Source organism: Phyllostomus hastatus, unplaced genomic scaffold, assembly GCF_019186645.2.
Source record: "Phyllostomus hastatus isolate PE091 unplaced genomic scaffold, TTU_PhHast_1.1 phas_scaffold_182, whole genome shotgun sequence".
Lineage (NCBI taxonomy): Eukaryota > Metazoa > Chordata > Mammalia > Chiroptera > Phyllostomidae > Phyllostomus > Phyllostomus hastatus.
In genome coordinates, this window is record NW_025334013.1 from 17,043,129 (window position 1) to 17,063,453 (window position 20,325).

The 20,325-nt window shown below is 41.8% G+C and overlaps 1 protein-coding gene and 1 pseudogene across 4 annotated transcripts in view; one reads left to right on the forward strand and one right to left on the reverse strand.

The window, feature by feature from the left end:
- The first annotated feature begins 263 nt into the window (after positions 1–263).
- Positions 264–20,325, forward strand: part of WDTC1 (WD and tetratricopeptide repeats 1) — a 64,985-nt gene continuing 44,923 nt past the window's right edge. The window contains exons 1-4 of one of the 4 annotated variants that reach the window (XM_045859060.1): positions 265–596; positions 1,113–1,174; positions 16,522–16,669; positions 18,106–18,189. In XM_045859060.1, coding sequence (XP_045715016.1) covers positions 16,622–16,669; positions 18,106–18,189 — 132 coding nt within the window. In that variant the 5' untranslated portion in view covers positions 265–596; positions 1,113–1,174; positions 16,522–16,621. Of the gene's footprint in view, positions 597–1,112; positions 1,175–6,769; positions 6,791–16,521; positions 16,670–18,105; positions 18,190–20,325 lie in introns of those variants that run through there. The other 3 variants (XM_045859063.1, XM_045859059.1, XM_045859061.1) reach the window with 3 other exon arrangements.
- Positions 9,777–12,408, reverse strand: LOC123831709 (annotated as a pseudogene).

Here is a 20,325-nt window from a genome sequence, read left to right on the forward strand (position 1 = left end):
GAAAAACTACGACTCCCACGATGCTCAGGGCTTAGTCTTGCTTTCCCGCCCACTGGCTGCCGGTCCGGCGAGCGGCAAAGCGGATTGGTCGCGGCGGTGCGGGGGCTCCCCCACTAGCATGTTAGTAGGCGCCGCCGGCAGCAGACGTTGACCGCGCGCGAGTGGTAGGGGAACCCGGCTCGCCATTCTGGAAACGGTGGGACGCAGTCTCCGTAGCGTAGCGGCCGGCTGGGAGGTGCGGGGCGGGGGCGGAGACTGCGTGGCGCAGGCGCGGTGCTGGGCTTCTCCCGGGTCCCCAGACAGCTGGAGGAGATAAACAGAGCAGAGGAGGGAGGGGAGTGCGTGTGTGAGAGCGCGCGAGGGAGTGTGAGTGTGTGTGAGCGCGGGTGTGAGACGGTGCGCAGGGGCGGGCGGAGGCGCTGTCCGGCCCCGGCCAGGCGCCGGGCGGAGAGCATGGGCAGGAGCTAGAGGTGCCTGGGACCACCAGCCCCCTCCCGGGGATCCGCGCCCCCCCTCCCGGGAGAGGGGCCGGGCCCCCAGACTGACATGGGCTCCTGAAGTTACGCCGCCGCCGGTCCTGGGAAGAGGCCTGACAGGTACGGGTAGCCGCCGGCCCCTGCCCTCCGCGGCCGCGGAGGCGAGGACTGGCTCCCGGTGCTCCGGCACACGGGCCGCTCCCTCTGGGCCGGCCCCAGCCCTGTCGGCCCGGCGGCCTGAGCTCGCCCACTTGGGGGCTCTGGGATGTCCCGAGCCCGGTTCAGGCCTCTCTGGGGCGGAGGGCAGAGTGGGCCGGGGTTGGGATGGTCACGGAGGGCTGGCCGGGACGTTGAGGGAAAGGCTTGGGGAGTCGGGAGAACCTCTGCCGTGGGAGAGGTGGAAGTCGTCCCATCCCGGGACTTTTTTGCGGAGTTTTTGTTTGACATCTGATCTGGCGCGCGTCTCAGGAAAAATGGAGCAGGTGAAAGTGCCGGGAGGGCAACGTTTACCTGATCTGTTCTCTTAGTTTCCTTCTCTCTCTTCTCTCTCTCTCGCTTCCCCACCTCTCTCCCCCCACCTCCCTCCCCTCTTTCCCTCTCTCTCTCTCTCCGTCTCGTGTGTGTGTCCGTGTCCAGGCTTCTGGCAGCCGCACATGCCTTCCGTGACCCATCCTGGCACCAAACTGAACTCTGCCAAGGTATTTCCGCCAGGCGACTGTAACGCCGGTACAGAGGGCCTTTACTTCGGACGGGGGCTATTCAGTAGTCACTTAAAAGGCTAAATAGGAAGTGTGGAGTGAAGAGTTTTCGAACCTGCATAATCCAATTCTTGTTACTGAAAGCTCAGTGGGACGGACGCCCCCTTGTTAGCCAGGTTGAATTTGTTTAGCGCCCTCCGGCTCTCCTCTGCAGGTGTACTAGCAGGGTCTGTAGAGGAGAGGTATGGGGACTTACGACTGATGTCTAACAGCCTCATTTGAATATCTTCCTCAAAGTCCTTTTCTTCTGTGACTTTCTTTAGCTTCCTGAGGGAGTGGCAGGGCAACTTTAAAGTTTTCCTCTCAAGTTTATGAGTTTAGAAACCTGGCCAGGCTTTCCAAGGAAGGGGTAGATGGATGATCAGGGCCACATGACAGTTAAGTTTCCTTTTAACAAAACTTGAAGCAGTTTTGAGAAGAAAACTATTCTGAGGGCACATGTTGACTTAGAGACAGTCTGAAAACCCCACCTAGGCCACAGGTGTTCCCAGTGGCCTGCACTAGGCTCTTCTGTACCTTACAGTTCTTCTTGAGTGGCCAGTCTCTGTTCACTAGGTGAAGGAACTACTTAAGGCTATTTCTGGTTTGAGTTCTTCTGGCTTATTCTTCCTTGTAATTCATATGTATATGTAATGCATATATATATTTAAAAGGGGCTCTTTTGTTGTTTTTTTAAGATTTATTTATTTATTGTTAGAGAGAAGGAAAGGGTGGGAGAGAAACAGCGATGTGAGAAAGCATTGCCATCAGTTGCCTCTCCTACACACCCCAACTGGGACTGAACCTGCAACCCAGCCATGTGCCCTGACGCAGATTTGAACAACCTTTTGCTTATGGGAAGTTGCCCGAGCATCTGAGCCACACCAGTCAGGGCGTAATTCTTGTATGTTTAAAGAGATTGAATTGAATCTTGGCTGTTGATAGAACCTCTATGACAGACCAGAGAGTAACTGTTAGGGCTCTGCTAGGCTGAGTCTAACGGTGAATTCCTTCTTCAGGAATTCTGCAGATTGTTGTGTTGCATTGGCAAGTGGGAAATGACCTTTTCTGCCATAGTTTGGGATCGTGCTGCCTTAATTATGGAGTCTTGTCATCCTTCCTTCTTTTGACCTATCTGAGGGCACTTTGTTCAAGTCACATCTCAGTTTGGGTCAATGCTGCAGAGTAATTGAACAACAATCCATACTTCTGCCTGGGACTCCCTCCCTTGGGGTTACTGAAAGAAAGAGAATATGTGTTGATTATGGAGATGGTATTAACATTTACAATTTTGCTAGTTTGGAGTTTTAGAGTTGTCACCCAGCTGACAATTTTTCTCCCTGAAAGGAACTCAGTATTGACTCATGGGACAACCTGTATAAGGTATTTTCACACACCTGAATTTCAGGATCTTGAAGGATACAACTGAAGATCCTCAATAAACATCTGTGGATCTTGAGGGGCCAACTACTGGGAAGACCCAGAACTTTAATTATTTTTATTTTCTACTCTCCCTTTTGAATTGGGAAATGTGGCCCACATGTGGAGTTCTGGGTCTCTGAGAAGAAGTGATAGACAACGTGTAACATGGTGATAATTACCTTCTCTTCTGTGTCACTGGTTTAATGGTACATCCCATTTTCTTCTTTCATCCTCAACTTCCCAGCTTCTCCACTGCATCTTTGGGCTGCCGTCGCAGATGGCCCGCATAGCTCCTAAGCTGTGCTTTCTTTCAGTCAGCTCTTCCAGACCCCAAGCCCTGGCAGTTACCATCAGAAACCAGTCCCTTGGTGTTACGTTTAATTCTGACTAATTTACTTTAAGAGGTACATACTAATAGGCATACATCCTAAAAAGTGACTGCTGAATCTCAGGCTCTGTCCTAAGTAGTGTTCTTGCTTTATCCAACTTAACCCTCATGGCTGCCCTATGAGATGAAAATCATTTTGCGTATTACACATATGAAGATACAGGTTCAGAGATGTTAAGTAACTTGCTTAAGGTCACACAGCTAGTGAGGGAAAGGATCAGAGTTCAAACCCAGGTCTATCTCTTCTGAGACTGTGGTACATGAGGAAGAGCTGAAAGGACCAAAGCCAAAAGTGGGGGGGGGGGGGGGTAATGTGATACCTGCCTTCAAATACTTGAAGAACTGTCATGTGGAGAGGGTGGACTTTCTCTGTGTGATTCTGGAAGGCAGCACTAGGATCAAAGGATGGAAATTCCAAAAGGGTAGACCGCTTGATAGGATAGAATTTGGCTTTCCAAAAACAAAATGGGCTGCCTAGTGAGGGAGTGAGTTACCCATTATTGGAGGTATTCAAGCAGAGCCTTTGCCACTTCTTATCAAGGATCTGTAGGTAGGAGTTCACGCAGATAATTGGATTAAGTGATCTTTTAGTATTTTAAATCCTGTTATGTTAAAATTGTATCAAAATCCTGTCAGTTTGATCTGTAAAAAAGTTTGTGCTTACAGTACTTACATTTTTCCTATAATATCTCATTTAATTCTTATAAATCCCCTAGGAGGTAGGTATTTATCATTATCCCCACTTCACAAATAAGGAAACAGGGGTTCCAGAAAATTTAAAAATATGCTGGAGGTTATATAGCTAGTAGTAGTAGCGCTGATATTTGAGCCTTTGTCTGCACTTTCTTAGCTGTGTGACCTAGGGTAAATCACATGTCCTCTCTGTGCTACCGTTTTCTCTGTGAAATGAGATTTGTGACAGCATCCACTTTAAAAATGGGTTTATGAGGACTAAATGATGCAATATATGCTTTCCACTAGACCTCACCGGTTGCCCTCAGGAGTCCAGGCATGAGGTAAAGGAGTACCTCTTTGGTTTGTTCAGGGTGAATTCAGACCTGACCGAAACCCTGAGAGCTCTGGGGCTCATTCTTTGTGCTGTTAGTAATAGCTGCTGACTCCTCAAAGGGCTCTGTGGCATTAGTGACTAATACCTTAAAAACTTGAGGTCTGAATAAGAGGAGGGTTCAGCCAACAGGTTGGAATATAGGAGGCAGTGCCAGAGGCCTTGTAGAAAGACAGTTCTCACCCTACTGTAGTGTCAGATTCAGGGATCGCTGTTTGCACTTTTATAGTTGTCTTATTTTAGGATGAACAAGGTCACAACTGCTAGAGCTGTGACAGAGCTAGAGGCCAAGAATAATAACCCTTAATCTTCCCTGCAGCCATCTGGGGAGGTATTAACCCCATTTCTTGGGGTTGGGGTGGGGCAGAACAGGGTCGGACCTTGCCCAGGTGGCTTTGTAAGGGCTCTCTGGAGGCACTGTGTTAGGACCAGGACCTTGGTCGAATTTTGACCTTATTCATCATCTCCAGATTCTATTTTCAAAAAGCATAAAGCTGTGCTTAACTCAGAACTTTTTAGAGAGCCTTTCTCAGAATGGGAATCAGGCATTTCTGGTCAAGTAACTTTATGTTTGGGTGCTGATGACTTACCTGTTCCCCTTTGAGTCAGACATCTGTATGTAGCACAGCTGCAACTGAATTAGAAGGAAGTACTTCCAAATTTGTTGGCTTAATTCTTTGACCTTTCTGCTAGGAGTAAAGTTGGAGGATGAAACTTCAAAGGCTTCTTTATGAAAAGTACTTTGAATCGGGGCAGGATTTGGAAAGATGCAAGCTAAAGGCAAAATCCAAGGCTGCAGATGCTCTTAAATACAGGGGAAGAAGGCAGCATTCTAAAAAAATGCACTCCCTTCCTTCTCTCTTCTTGTTCCATTCCACTGTCATAAAGTAATTGTGGCCCTGGGAGAAGGCAGGTAAATTAACTGTGACCACTGAAAAGCAAACTTCTGAAAACATCAAGGAAATTAATTTCACAAGGCTCAAATGGCAAAACAGAACCTGTTCAGGCAGGGAAGATATCAGGGTTAGTTTTTATTCAGAGTCTTGCACCAAGTAAAGGATTTCTTAGGATGGACTTTCACAGAGAAAGCTTCAGTCAGCCCCACATGGACTCATTTGAGCCTGGAGCCTCAAAGATGGCAAAGAACCCTTTTTCCAAAGATGCTTTCCTGATGGGTCTGTCCTACCAAACACACCTTTTCCAGGTGCTGTCCTTGTGCCAGCTTAGTCCATGACACTGGAGTGCACTCTTTAAATTTGAGACCAACAGAGTCAAGGTGATTGTGATTCCTTAGCTTAACCCTAACGGCAGGAGGCAAAATTTCTTTTACGCAAGACTACAGATTACAGATAGTCATAGTAACTATTTCTTTAAAAAAAGATTTTATTTATTTTCAGAGAGAGGGGAAGGGAGGAAGAAAGAGAGGGAGATGAACATTGAAGCGTGAGAGAAACATCAACCGACTGGGTTGCCTCTCCTACGCTCTCAACCAGGCACCTGGCTGGCACACCAGCCAGGGCCAGTAACTATTTTTTAATGGCCAACAGTGTGGTCCTACATTTAAACCATCTAGATTGACTCTCCATTTTGGGCAAACGAAACGTCTCTATGCCTCAGATCCTTCGTCTGTAAAATGAGGATATAATAGTACCTGTCCTGTAGGGTGGTTATGGGTGGTTGTAAAATGACATTTGTAAAATGCTTAGAATGTTCTATAAATATTTACCGGGCTCAGTGGCAGGTATTTTACATGTATGGCTCTTCCATTCCTTATCACTCTGCAAAGGTAGGCATTATTATCCCTGTTTTATAGGTTAAGAAACCAAGGTTTAGAAATACTCTCACATAGAAAGTAGGTGGCAGAACTGGGATTTGAACCTGTCAACTCCACAGCCCAACTCTTTTTATTTTATTATGCTAGTTCCAATGGCCTTTATGCATTGGAAGTGCATTTTTTCCCCTTTACTATATAGGAATACTCCAATATGAAAACCTCCACAAATAGAGTGAACGGAAACTTGCATACCTCTTTTGCATAATTCAGAATGTTGAAAAAGGGTCAGTTGTCACTCCTGCTGGGGGCAGCTCCCTGAAGTGGGAGGCAGCGTGTCTAGAGGAAAGAGAATACAGATGACTTGGATTCCACTTCCATTCAACTCCCTTGCAGTGTCCTCAGAATTATAGGATAGTGGCATTGAAAGGGGTTTTGTAGCTCATCTCAGGGTCTACCTCTCATTTTACAGATGGGGAACTAGGCTACAGGGTGAAATGCCTCACCGAGGGCCGATCATACAGCCCATTGGAGGCAGAACCTGGCCTGGAGCACAAGACTGTGGATCTCAGGCCAGTACTTCTTCCTCAGCACCACATGGCATTGTGCCTCAGCTCTCCCTCATTAAATGGGGATGAGAATAACTTTCAAACTTCCTCACGGGATTGTTGTAAAGTTCAGATTAAAAGCATGAACAAAACACTCTGATAGGTATAAAGCACTGTGTATATGTAAGGTAGTCATACTTTTATTCATTCCATAGGTATTCATTGGCACCTGTTAAACCCACATCACTCCTTGGAAACCTAGGAGGATCCATAGATGAATCAGATGAAGAGCTGGCCTTCAGGATGTTTTTAGTATTTTAAGAAAGAGAAGACACATAAATAACTACAGTTCATGGTAGGAGACAGACAAAGAAAGGAAAGGGTGAGGACTAAATGTTCATAAGTTGTGATTTTGAGGTAGAGAAAAGAAAAAGTTTGGAAATTTCTTCATAATTGAATATAATTCGCATACCATAAAATCTAGCCTTTTAACGTATACAATTCTATAGTTTTTAATATATTTACAAAGTTGTGCAACCATCACCACTCTCTAATTCCAGAACATTCTCATCAGCTGCCCCCAGAGAAACCCGTACCCTTTAGCGATCACCGTCCACTCCAGTTATACACGTCTTCTCCCCCAACCCGAGGCAGCTACTGATCCACCTTCTGTCTCTGCAGCTTTTCCTATTCCTGACATTTAATATAAAAGAATTCATAGAATATATTTTGTGACTGGCTTCTTTCATTTAACAGTGTTTTCAGGTTTCATCCATGTTGTAAGATAAATCAAAACTTCGTTCCTTTTTATAGCTTAATAATATTCCATTCTATGGATATACCACATTTTATCTATCCATTGATGGACATTTGGGTTGTTTCTACTTTATTATAGAAACAATAAACATTAACTATTATGGGCTATTATAAACAATGAACATTAACTATTATGGGCATTAACTATTATGGGCTATTATAAACAATGTTGCTATGAAGATTTGTGTGCAAGTTTTTATGTGAACATATGTTTTCATTTCTTTTGGGTATATATCTAGGAGTGGAATTTCTGGTTCATATGGTAACTAACTCTGTTTAACTTCTTGAGAGAAGGCTTTCTTAAACAATTTTATTCTTATTGGAAATAATATTATCACTCACACTTAGTAAATTATCCAGGTATCCCATGTAATTCTCACAGCAGCGCTAAGGTGGGTACTATTCATGTAACGGTGAAGAAGTAGCCAGTGTTTCTTGAGCACTTACCACATGTGCAGGATTGTACTAAGTGTTCGACAGTGTATTATTACCTCATTAATGTTCCCAACTACCCTATGAGACAGATACCATTATATACACCTACCTGGCAGGTTAAAAAACAAAAACCCAGGAGCTCAAAGCTAAATAGTTTTGCCCAAGATCACACAACCGTGTGTAGTAAAGCCAGATTCAAACTCAGGTTTCTTTCAGTCCAAAGGTGGCTCCTAACAGCTTTTTCTACATTATTATAATAGCAGTAAATGTTTACAATAGAGTACTTGGAAAATACAAAGGAACAGAGAGGAAAAAAAATCTCCTGTTGTCCTACCAGAGCACTAATAGTTTTGGTGCGTGTCTTTCTTACTATAGCATCACAGGTACATATATGTTTTGGTTTGTCCTTTTTTTCCACCAAGGCTGCAATGGCCATATATATGCCTTGAACCTGATTTTTCAACTATATATGATCAATGGTTGTTCATTTCATTAATCAGTCTTCCAAGTTTTGCATGAATCTATACTAGGAAAGAAAGATTTTTTAAAGGGCTTTATTAGAGAGAATTCCAAATATATACGAAGTAAACAGACTAGAACAGAATAATGAACCTCTATGCACCCATCATCCTATTTCAGTAACTGTTAATATTCTGCCATTCTTATTTCCTCTATACCTCCCCTGCTTTCTACCCATCCCTTTCCATTTTTTAGGTAACATTTACAAACATTAAAATGTACTAATCCTGATTGTACAATTCTGACAAATGGCTATGCCCATGTAACCATACTCCCATCAATATATAGACTAACCTTTTAATTATTCTGGGAAGTTCCCAGGTGTCCTTTCCTTGTCAATCACCATGCCCCAGGTAATGCTTCTGATTTGTTTTTACTACAGTGTTGCCTGTTCTAGAACTTCATATAATTGGAATCATACAGTATGTACTTTTTTTATGTCTGGCTTCTGTTGCTCAGCATCTGTGAGATTCATCCATATTTTTGCCTATGTCGGTAGTTAGTTTTTTAATAACTACTGTGATATAATTCACATATGATACAATTCACCTACTTAAAGTGTATATGTAATTCAGTGGTTTTTAGTATACCCACAGATATGTACAACAATTACCATGGTCAATTTTAATTTTTCTTTAATCCTCATTTAAGGATGCTTTTCATTGATTTTAGAGAGAGGAAGGAGGGGATGAGAGAGAGAAATGGAAACATCAGTTGTTTGTCTCTCAAATGTGCCCCAGCTGACCAGGGATCAAACCCCACAACCTTTTTTTTTTTTCCCAGAGTATGGGATGACGCTTCAACCAACTGACCCACCTGGCCAGGGCACCATGGTCAAGTTTAGAACATATTTATCACCTCAAAACGAAACTCCAAACCACAATGAAATACCACTTAATACCCACTAGGATGGCTATAATTAAAAAAAAAAAAAGCAAGTGTGGTGAGGATGTGGAGAAATTAGAACCCTTATACATTGCTGGTGAGATTGTAAAATGGTGCAGCTGCTGTGGAAATCAGTTTGGCCATTCCTCAAAAAGTTAAACATAGAATTGTCATATGACCGAGCAATTGCACTCCTAGGTATATATCCAAAATAATTGAAAACAGGTATTCAGACAGATACTTGTACACGAATATTCATAGCAGAACTATTCACAAAGCCAGCAGATGACAGATGAATGGATAAATACAATATGGCATAGCAAGGCTAACTCAGGCATAGAAAGGAGTGAAGTGCTGATACATGCCACAGCATGGATGAGTGTGAAACAGGAAGCTAAGCGAAAGAAGCCAGACACAAAGGGTCACATATTGCGGTATTCCATTCATATGAAAAACCTAGAATGGGTAAATCCACAGATACGGAAAGCAAATTGGTAGTTGCCAGGTGCTGGGGGGAAGGGGGAATAGAAACTGACTGCTTTGGGTATGGGGTTTTCTTTTGGGGTGATGAAAATGTTTGGGAACTAGCTAGAGGTGATGGTTGCACAACATTGTGAAAGTACTAAATACCACTGAATCTTACACCTTAAAATGATTGATTTTATGTAAATTTCCATTTTTTTTGTTGGCAGTTTTATAACTTTATTTGACAATCAGCAGTTCTCATCCACATTAACTGTTTGTAGATTTTTGAAAGTGGTGACAGGTACGTAGGTGACCAGTGTTTAGAGCTTGTCTGGTGAATCTTGATCCTCATGAGGTTTTCCTGACAACCATGCCTGGATACGGTATGGGACATTCCTTATTCCTTTGGCCCAGAGGGCTTCGTTGAGCCTGGTGTCAGTGCGCACATCCAGGGCTCCTGCCTTCATGGCAGATTTCTGGATCTCTTTGAGTGCCCGAGGGGCTTGCTTCTTGAAACCCACTCCATGGATGCCCTTGTGGATGTTGATGGTGTACTCTCTGGTCACCACCTCGTCGAGGGCAGAACAGCCCTTCTTTTTGCCATCCTTCTTTTCAGGAGCTATTATGCCAGGCCCAAGTTGGAAAGAAAGAGCATGAGGTATTGTGGGAAGGGGAGAGCATGATCTTAATCTTTTTTGATCCTTACTCGAGGATATGTTTATTGATTTGGGGGAAGGGAGAGAGAGAGAAACATTGATGTGAGAGAAACATCTATCAGTTGCCTCTTATGTGTACTGCCCCCACCCCCTGGGTATGTGCTCTGACCAGGGATTGAACCTGCAGCCTTTTGGTGCAGGGGACAACTCTCCCACCAACTGAGGCACCCAGCCAGGACTCAGTTCAGGTTTTGTTTTTTTTTAAAGAAAAGATTTTTTAGCTATGACCCTTCTATCCCCCAGCCCTTCCAGCCCCAAGAAACCAAAAATCTACTTCTATCTCCATGGATTTGCCTATTCTGGATATTTCATGTAAATGGAATTATATGCTAATGTGAGCTTCTTCACTTAGCATAATATCTTCAGGGTTCGTCATGATATAGCATGTATTTGTACTTCATTCCTTTTTATGGCCAAATAACATTCTGTTGTATGGCTGTACCACATTTTGTTTATCCATTCATCAGCTGATGGACGTTTGGGTGGTTTCCACCTTTTAGCTATTGTGGATATAGTTTGCATATTTTTTTAAAGATTTTATTTATTCATTTTTTAAAAGATTTTATTTATTTATTTTTTAGAGAGGGAAGGGAGAGAGAGAGAGAGGGAGAGAGAGAGAGAGAAAGACATCAGTGTGTGGTTGCTGGGGGTCATGGCCTGCAACCCAGGCATGTATCCTGACTGGGAATCGAACCTGTGACACTTTATTTATTCATTTTTAGAAGAGAGGAAAGGAAGGAGAAAGAGAGAAACAGCAATCTGTGGTTGCCTCTAACTTGACCCCCTCCCGGGACCCGGCCCGCAACCCAGGCATGCGCCCTAGAGTGGGAATCAAACCGGAGACTTCTCTATTTGAAGTCCGGCACTGGACCACTGAGCCACACCAGCCAGGGCTATAGTTTGCATATTTTTATATGGAGTTCCTTTGTTTTCAACAAAGTCACTTTTTTTCCTCCTGATCTTGCATTTCAAAGTTAGCAGAGGTAATAAAGACATCCTACTGTCTGTACCCCACCACCCTATAATGGAGTTTCTCTGGTAGGGAAGGAAGTAAGGGGGAATAGTTGGAACCATGCCTCTGAACACAGATAACAGGTCTTAGGAGAATTCAGATTTAGCTAACACTGTAGAGCACCTATATGATCTGGGTACTATTCAGTTAATGTCATGATATTCAATTAATGATAACCATATTGTGTGCTCTTGAGAAGAAGAGTCTGTGTGTTTCTTGTTCTTTGCTGTATTTTCGAAGTCTAGCACAGTATCTGGCACAGTAGGCATTGAACATTTTATTTTTTGGATACTTGAAGTCACTTACTTCAGTTTTTTTGCCTCTTGACAGAACTGAACGTTAGGTATTTTGTTGCACCAGAGATTGAAACCCCCTTGATGTAGTCCTTCTTAGTGTTTAATCATATATATATAAAACTTTCTTTTGTGAATTTCAAGTCATTCATTCATATCCTTCCATACCTATGAGTTCTTTAGTATGTAGAATTGACTCTTTCAGAGCCTGAAAGTAATAAGTTTGGCCATGATTAAACCTTTCCATATTCAAATAACCATTTATTGATCTGATTATTTGTATTTGAGAGACTTTTGAACTGAAGTATGAAACTAGTTATGTTTCTTGGTAGATATGAGGGTATTTCTTTCCTGATAATACCCTCATATCTTTTAACCTTTTAAATAATCCCTACTTAAAAATATTTCCATTTGTGCTTGTCTGCCTCTAAAGTTTGCAGAAAGCAGTGGATTCCTGTTTCCTTGAGAGGGGAGTTGGGCCATGCCCCAGAATGAGTGATTTCTTCTTAGGGTGGGAACAGAAATGTTCAACAAAAGGCCAGCTGAGTTATGCAATTTTATGCTTTTTTTTTAAGATTTTATTTATGTTTAGGGAAAGATTAAGGGAGGGTAAAAAAGGTCGATGTGAGGGAGAAACATTGATTGGTTGCCTCTTGTATGTCCCCCAACCAGGGATCAAGCCTGCAATCCAGGCATGTGCCCTGACTGGGAATTGAACCAGCAGTCCTTAGCTTTTCAGGATGACACCCAACCAAAAGTGCCACACTGGTCCCAGCTTGATGTTTGGTTTTTGAAACCTCTGCATATTAGTCTGATACTATTTTAAAACTCCAGTTTCCATTTTATCATTTACCTGCATTGTAGTGTCTTTTTGTTTGTCTGGTTTCTCTGCTTTTTCCTTTTAATTTTTTAATCCTCACCTGAGGATATGTTTTTTTTTTTTAATTGATTTTAGAGAGGAAGTGGTGGGGGCGGGGAGAGAGAAAGGGAGAGAGAAACAGCTATGTGAGAGAGAAACGTCAATTGGTTGCCTGCCATAAGCACCATGGCCGAGTATTTAACCCTCAACCTAGGTATGTGCCCTGAGTGGGACCTGAACCCACAACCTCTTGGTGTATGGGGATGATGCTTCAACCAGCTGAGCTACCAGGGCTCCTCGTGTTGTTCCTTTTAGTATTTCCAAGCCACACACCAATGTTAGCTAAAGCCCTTTGCCTTTGACTCTGCTGCCTTAGTTATATGTACTGTCTCTTTCATCTCAGTATTCCCTCATGTCTAGCACGGTGCTTGATACTTGGTAAATTCCCAGTTAATGTTTTAAGAAAATTAATAATGACTAGTGACAATTTAGTTGGCTCCTTCAGTAGATTCTCATAATGATCATTACTCTAGGAAGTTATGTATCATAGTGGTGAAGAGTGTGCATACAATTCTGGGTTTGAGTTCCTATTCCAGTTCCAGTTTATTAGCTGTGTAACATTGTGAAAATTGTTTCATGTCTATTACTCTATTTCATCATCTGTAAAATAATAGTAATAGCATCTACCATACAAGTATTTTGAACCGGTCTCCTGCTATGGCCTTAGCACTAGTTCTTTGCTCAGAAGGGTCCTCCCCCAGTTCTTTGTGACTTCTTGTCATTCATGTTTTGGCTTAAAAGTCATCTTTTCACAGAGCCTGTCTGTATCAGGCACGATTTGTAGTTGTCAGCAACAGAAAACTCCGGCTGATTAATTGAAAGGATATTAGGGACACTCGTGAAACATCATGGAAGGTTACAAAGCCAGGGTTGAAGAATGGGCTAGAACAAAAGAAACTGGGTAGCAGCCAGGATCCACAGTCAAAATCATTTACAGAACCAGTCCATGAGGTCACTGCTACCTCTTATGTAGCTCTTACCACTACAACCAGCTCCCTGCACCTGTGTGGCCATTATAGCTGCCCCTTGCTGCCGGCAAGGACTCTCTGTGTCCTCTCACTCTTTGACGCCAGATCCCAATTAAGATCTGGGTCTGATGTGTCAGGTTCGCAGAGCCAGGGCCGTGTTCACACACTCTACGAGGGGGGACCCCAGAAAAACCTGGAATTATCTTCTGGAGTGTGAGCGTTTTTAGTATAGGCTTCTCCCACTAGGGAGGTGAGTGCTTTAGGAACCCATTTGTATCAGTGTACCAGATGGTGGTGGTGTGAGAGGCTGCGTTGGGCTTCAGTAAATTCTTTTTGAAGACTTCCTTTAGTGTGTTTGCCCATTTCATGATGGGTGATTTACGAGCTCATCTGTCCACACTGCTCTGAGTGTTCAGCAGTTTTTGACCATAAATGGCATGACCCCCCACCCCCACCCCTGTGGCCCACTCTCCCTATTCACCCCATCTTGCCCTGAGTGACTTTTTTTGTTTCCCCGGATGAAAAAATCCTCAAAGGGAAACATTTTGCCCATGTGGAATAGGTGAAACAAAAAACAGCAGAAGCACTAAAAGGCATCAAAATTAATGAGTTCAAAAACTGATTTGAGCTGTGGAAAAAATGTCTTGGTAGGTGTATTGGATCAAATGGAGAGTACTTTGAAGGTGAATGAAGTTTAAACATGTAAGAATAAAGACATAATTTTTTATAAATAAATTCTGAGGGTTTTTTTGGGAGGGTCCCCTCTTATAGTTTCAAGGGAGCGCGCCTATGAAAGAGAGCCTTCGTTTCCACCATTTTCACTTCACAGTGGGAGGGTGCTCTGCCTCCCATCAGAGTCAGGGGGATTACCAAAATACAGGAAGGGGCTCAAATGCTGAGCAGCCAGAAAACTCCTCAAATGGGCATTTCTTTGACTTCAAGTCTACAAGCAGCCCATCAATCACTCTCGTATCAACTTGTTTGTTTTCATCATAGCATTTTTCATTACTGGATATATTCTTATTTTATTTGTATTATTGTTTCTTATCTATCCCTTCCTGATAGAATGTAAGTACCATGAAAGTAAGGAACTTGCCTGTTTTAATCACTGCAGTATCCCTGGGCCTGGAATAGTAGCTGGCATATAACAGAAGCTTCTTGAATGAGTAAATGTAGAGCACTTAGCATAAGTCCTAGTATATAGCAAGTGCATAACATTAGCTGTTGTATTATTTTCCATATGAACAACTGTAAACCGACATTTGCTCAACCTGTATTTCCTTTTTAAAATATAATCGTCATCACAAAGAGGCAAAGGATCGTATATGACTACTGATAGAATGTAATAGAAAGTTCACAGTATCGACTGTGAGTATTCTTGCTAACAAACTGAACCTGCATCCTACCATCCCAGTTTACAGGAAATGAAGGGGATAGAGAAACACGTTAAGGGAGCCCACAGAGATCCAATTGGGTGGATCCAGAATGTGGGAAATTTTCCAGACCAAATGACATGATTTCTCTAACAAATAAGTGACAGGAAAAAGGAAGAGGAAGGAAGAATTGTCATGGATTGCAAGGAATTTAAGGGACAAACACAATGTGTGGACATTATTTGGGTCCTAATTCAGACACAACCACTATAAAAAGACATTTTTGAGCAAGTGGGGAAATTTGAACATTGACTAATGTTACCAATGAAGTATTGTTAATTGTTTAGGTGTGATAATGGTGGTATGGTTACTTTTTTATAACTCCTTATTTTGTAGAGATATACATGAATGAAACTCGTTTGAGAATTGATTTAAAATAATCCTTCTGGGGGATCCATGGATGGAGTTACGGGTAAAACATGACCAGCTAGATGTTTATAATTACCAAAGTTGGGGATGGACATTCGGCAAGTTGTCATACTTCTTATTCTAGTGTAGTTTGTGCTTGAAATTTTACATAAGAAAAAGTTTACGAGAAAGAGATGGCAATGAAAAAAGAAGATAACTAATAATATTATTTATTGAAAGAACATCGTGTTATGTAAACATTAGATGCGATATAAGCCTTTTTCTTCCTTAGGTAGCATTTCTAATACCGCAAAATATAACATGGCTATAAATTATTGAACCCTTTCTTAATCATGGAAACTTGGAACAGCAAATTTTTTTTTAAACAGCATGACCTATGTAATCTGACAATTATTTTTTTTAAGATTTTATTTATTTATTTTTAGAGAGGGAATGGAGGGAGAAAGAGAGAGAGAGAGAAACATCAATGTGCAGTTGCTGGGGGCCGTGGCCTGCAACCCAGGCGTGTGCCCTGACTGGGAATCAAACCTGCGACTCTTTGGTTCGCAGCCCGCACTCAATCCACTGAGCTACGCCAGCCAGGACTAGCTTTTTACTTTTACAAAACCTGTGATGAATATGCTTGGGTATGGAACATTTTATTTCTTATGTTTTGAATTTTCTTGTGGTAAATTATCAGAAGTGAGATTACTCAGTCTTTCTAGCCATCAGAGTTGTAAAACAGGAAGAGGTTGCTTCAAGAGGTCATATACCTGTCAGAATATCGAAGAGGGATTTCTTTATCAGATTGGATCTAGGACATGGTCCCATTACATCTCCTGTCTACTCTTTGATTCTGTGAATCTGTTTAAAGGTGGTGTGTTCTGTCTGTGATACTGATTTGTTTTTGATGAGAGCCAAGTTGAGGGTCAGGTATTTGAAGCATAATTAAAAGTCTCAGACTGGTTGCCACAGATGCATATAAACAAGTGAAACTTGACTCTTTCTCGCTGTGTACCACGTTCTTATTTTCAGGATATGCTTCTATCTGCCTTCATACACATATCCAAGCCCCCATTTTCTGGTGAAGTATACTTATTCACTGTTTGTTCCAGTACTTTCTGTGGCTGTGAGGCATCGTCTCCCTCTTCCCCTATGCCTTTCACCCTCCATAGCTTCTTCAACACTGTAGAGCAGGGCCAGTTCGCTGGGGGTGGGGGCTGGTAGGCTGTTCTAGGGGTAAAATCAAGGCTCCAAAGCCATCTTATTTCATCCCCCAAGGTTTGATGATTTTTTCCCTTCAGGTAATTAAATGTATGTCACGTGGACCTGGGCTTTGCTGGAATGCTCAAGGGTCCTGAAGATCTTTATATAGCTTCCTTCCATTGAATCCATTAAGAGAAGATGGCAAAAGTCAACATAACGAGAGACCTCATCCGCAGGCAGATCAAGGTAAGCAACCCAGGCCTCTGAACCAGAGCATTAGGTCCTTTCTTCCCCATAGGTTCAGTTTACAGCCAAAGAAACCTAGTTCTAGAGTTGGTGACTTGCCTAAAGTCGCATAGCTAATTAGTGACAGATTCTGGACTAGAATCAATGCCTCTTGATTCCCATATTCTTTTACTCAAGAACATGAAATTAATTGATGGAGACTCCTCTGTCTAAGTGTGTGTACATGGGCTGCTGAGATTAATGGAGGATGGTAAGAGAGGGGAGCCGTCAATATTCTGTGTATGTGTGTGCACATTCGTGTGTCTGCATGCTTGGGCACGTGCGTAAGTATGTGTGGGGGGTGGTTGCAGAAGAAGTATATGTAGCTGCTTCATGTTGCTACAGCTGCTAAGTTGAACATAAAATAGAACCTGGGACTCTTCTTCAAGGGTCTCCTGTACCAAAGCCTATACCTGTCCTCTGCAGGATGTACATAGAAGACACTTTTACTATAAGATGAATGGATGACTAGCGGTCAAGTTCATTTAGCAAGGTAGTCCAGGCTTTGTCAGAGAAGCCCTCAGTAAAGGAGCACAGGGGTTTAGTGAAAGAGATTCAGTCAAGACATGACGTGCTTCTAGGAAGACCCTAAGCGGGGGGTCAGGAGCTTTATCTCACCACTGCCCTAATTAATTACCTGGAAGACTTTAGTCATTGTTCTTCCCTGTGCCTCAGTTTTCTGTTGTTAAATGATACTGTCCATCTCCTTTCAGGCTGTTAACTTATAATAATGTCTGCCTGCAGGCTGGCTGATCTCAAGAATGAAATCCAAAAGAATACAAGAAAGTTCTTTGAAAAGGTTCAACACTAAAAAAATTTTAATTAAACGCCTTTTAAAAAATAAGTGGCATATAGCCTAAGCTGTGGTCACCATCCAGAAGGATTAAGTGTATGCCTCTTCATGAGCCATGTACTTCATGCATGGTAGTCTGTGTTTCATATATTTTTCTCTGCATCCCTGAATATTTTTCAGACTTTGCCCATTTGTGTGTGTGGAGGGGTGTGATTTCGTTAGAGGTAGCCCTCAAGGGCAAAGACCATTTGTACTTACAATAACAACAAGTTATTTTTCCTTCACATATCTCACACAATATGTGTCCTGAAGAGGATGCCCACCCTCTCCAAACTAATATGGAAACATTCCCTATTTGTTGTTTCCAATTTTTTTCTTTTATTTTTGCCTTTTTTTTGGTAATCCAGCAAGCACAATTTAGTACTTATATACTCTTCTATTATTCTCTAATTTCTGCCCAACTGTAGCGCAAGCTCCCATAAGCTGATTTCTTGTTATCTTTCTTAACTCCTGTGGTGCCCAGCACAGTGCTGGATATACAATAGGCACATAGTAAACCATGTTGAGTTAAATCAATGAAACTGCATTTGCTTCTGTCCCCCAGGAGCGGGGTGCCCTGAGCTTTGAACGGCGCTACCATGTCACTGACCCCTTTATCAGACGGCTGGGCCTGGAAGCAGAGCTGCAGGTAAGAGACCCAGTTTGCTTCCCTAGATGCAGACGCTGGCTCTCCTCCCTTTGCCTGCAGAGAACCCTCTTGGCGGACTATTCAAGTCATAAATGAGTTTCTCTCTACAGGTCATACCTAAAGATTATCTCTCTAGCAGTTTTATTAGGTAGGTAAATCTGAATCAAGATTAGTTATTTACGTGGTCACACAGAAATTATTTGCTTTGTGCTTGGAAAAATTGGTTGAATTGCATACTGCTGTTTTTACTGTTGGCTTAGAACAATAATGATTCTTACCTTTATACAGGAATTTAGAATTTACAAAGTGTTTTCCTACGTATACTGTCCTTTTCACATTTTAGCTTCAAAGAAACGCTTTGGGGAGCTAGATGGGGAATAGTTATTACTAAAGGAGAAAGTTTAGGAAGGCCAAGCACCTCGTTTGGTGTCGTCCTGTCCAGGCCATGGAGAGCCAGGCTTTCGGGCTAGAAGTTCTACTTTTTCTTTGTGTCTGCCAGAGACACGCCGTAATATTAATTCCATTTCCTTTGCTTCCTCAAGATCATGTTTGGAATCCAGCTTTTAACTGTGCTGTCCAACTTAGCGTTATTTGCATGTTGAGTAAGAATTCTCTTTGGTTCCTTCAGGTTAGTGTTTGTATCATGTTGGTCTTAGAAAAAGACTAGAAAGAAATTTATTGAATGTTAACAGTGTTATCTCAAGGAAGTGAGATTATAGGTGATTGTTATTGCTTCCTTTTCATGATAAACTTTTTATCTATTATAAAACATAACTACATAAATAGTAATATGGAAAAGATAAAGTAAAAATTACTTAGTCTCTTCTCTGTAATACAATTACTATTAGCATTTCATATACTTTGGGGGGGTTTTTTGTTTTTTAAAGATTTCATTTATTTATTTTTGAAGGTGAAGGGAGGGAGAAAAAAAGAGAGAGAAACATCTATGTGCATAAGATACATAGATTGGTTTCCTCTTGCATGCACCCTACTGGGTACCTGGCCTATAACCTAGGCATGTGCCCTGACTGGGAAACAAACCATTGACTTTTTGGTTCACAGGCCAACACTCAATCAACTGAGCCAGGGCATATACTTTGTTTTATCTCCTGCATATTTTTACATAATTATAATCATATTTTACATTGAATTTTTTAAGTTAACATATAATAATTATTTTTTCCATGTTATCAAGTAGTCTTCACAACTTTTACTTACCATTTTTTTCTGATTATAGAAGTAATAAATATAGTAAAAAATTTAGAAAAAAAAACAGAAAGATGTACCATCTTGAGATAAACATTGTTAATGTGTGGTGTACTACTTATGTGTGTTATGAAGCAGAATACTGGTTAAGAGATGGGCACTGGAGCTTCATACATTTAGTTTCAAGACCTATCTTCTCCACAGCTATATAGCCATATGCAATTTCCCCCAAGTTTCCTAATTGGTAAAATAGAGCAATAACTGAGAATTGTTGTGACGATTAAATTAGAAGATTGGAGAGAAGCACTTAACACAGTACCTGGATCATAGCATAGTAGGCTAATTCAATAGAATAACAATTACGATTTCTTAAATCTTCCAGCTTTTGTCCATGCTTATGTTATTTTTCCCTACAAATAGGGCTTATACAATTTATACAGTTTGATAAACCATTTTATACTTTTATATTATGATAGTTTTCCTATACCTCTAAAAATTATTTGAAAACATATTTTTTGTGTATTTTATTTTATTATTATTATTTTTTATTTTTATTGTTTTAGAGAGAAGGGAAAGGAGGAAGAAATAGAGGGAGAGAAGTATCGATTGGTTACCTTTTAGTACAAGCTGGCCCGCAACCCAGGCATGTGCCCTGGCAGGGAATTGAACCAGTGAACTTTTGGTTCGCAGGCACAGCACTCAATCCACTGAACCACACCAGCCAGGGCATATTTTTATTATTTATCCCTTTTTTTAAAGTTTCTCTCCATGTTTCCTTCAGAACATAACTCAAAGTACATCCCTGCAAGTGCAGTTGGAGGAGGGATATGGAAGATTTTTACCTCGAAGGGGACATTTGGCAGCGGCCAGAAACAATTTTGGTTGTTACAAGTAGAAGGGTACTGCTGGCATGTAGTGGATAGAGGCTCG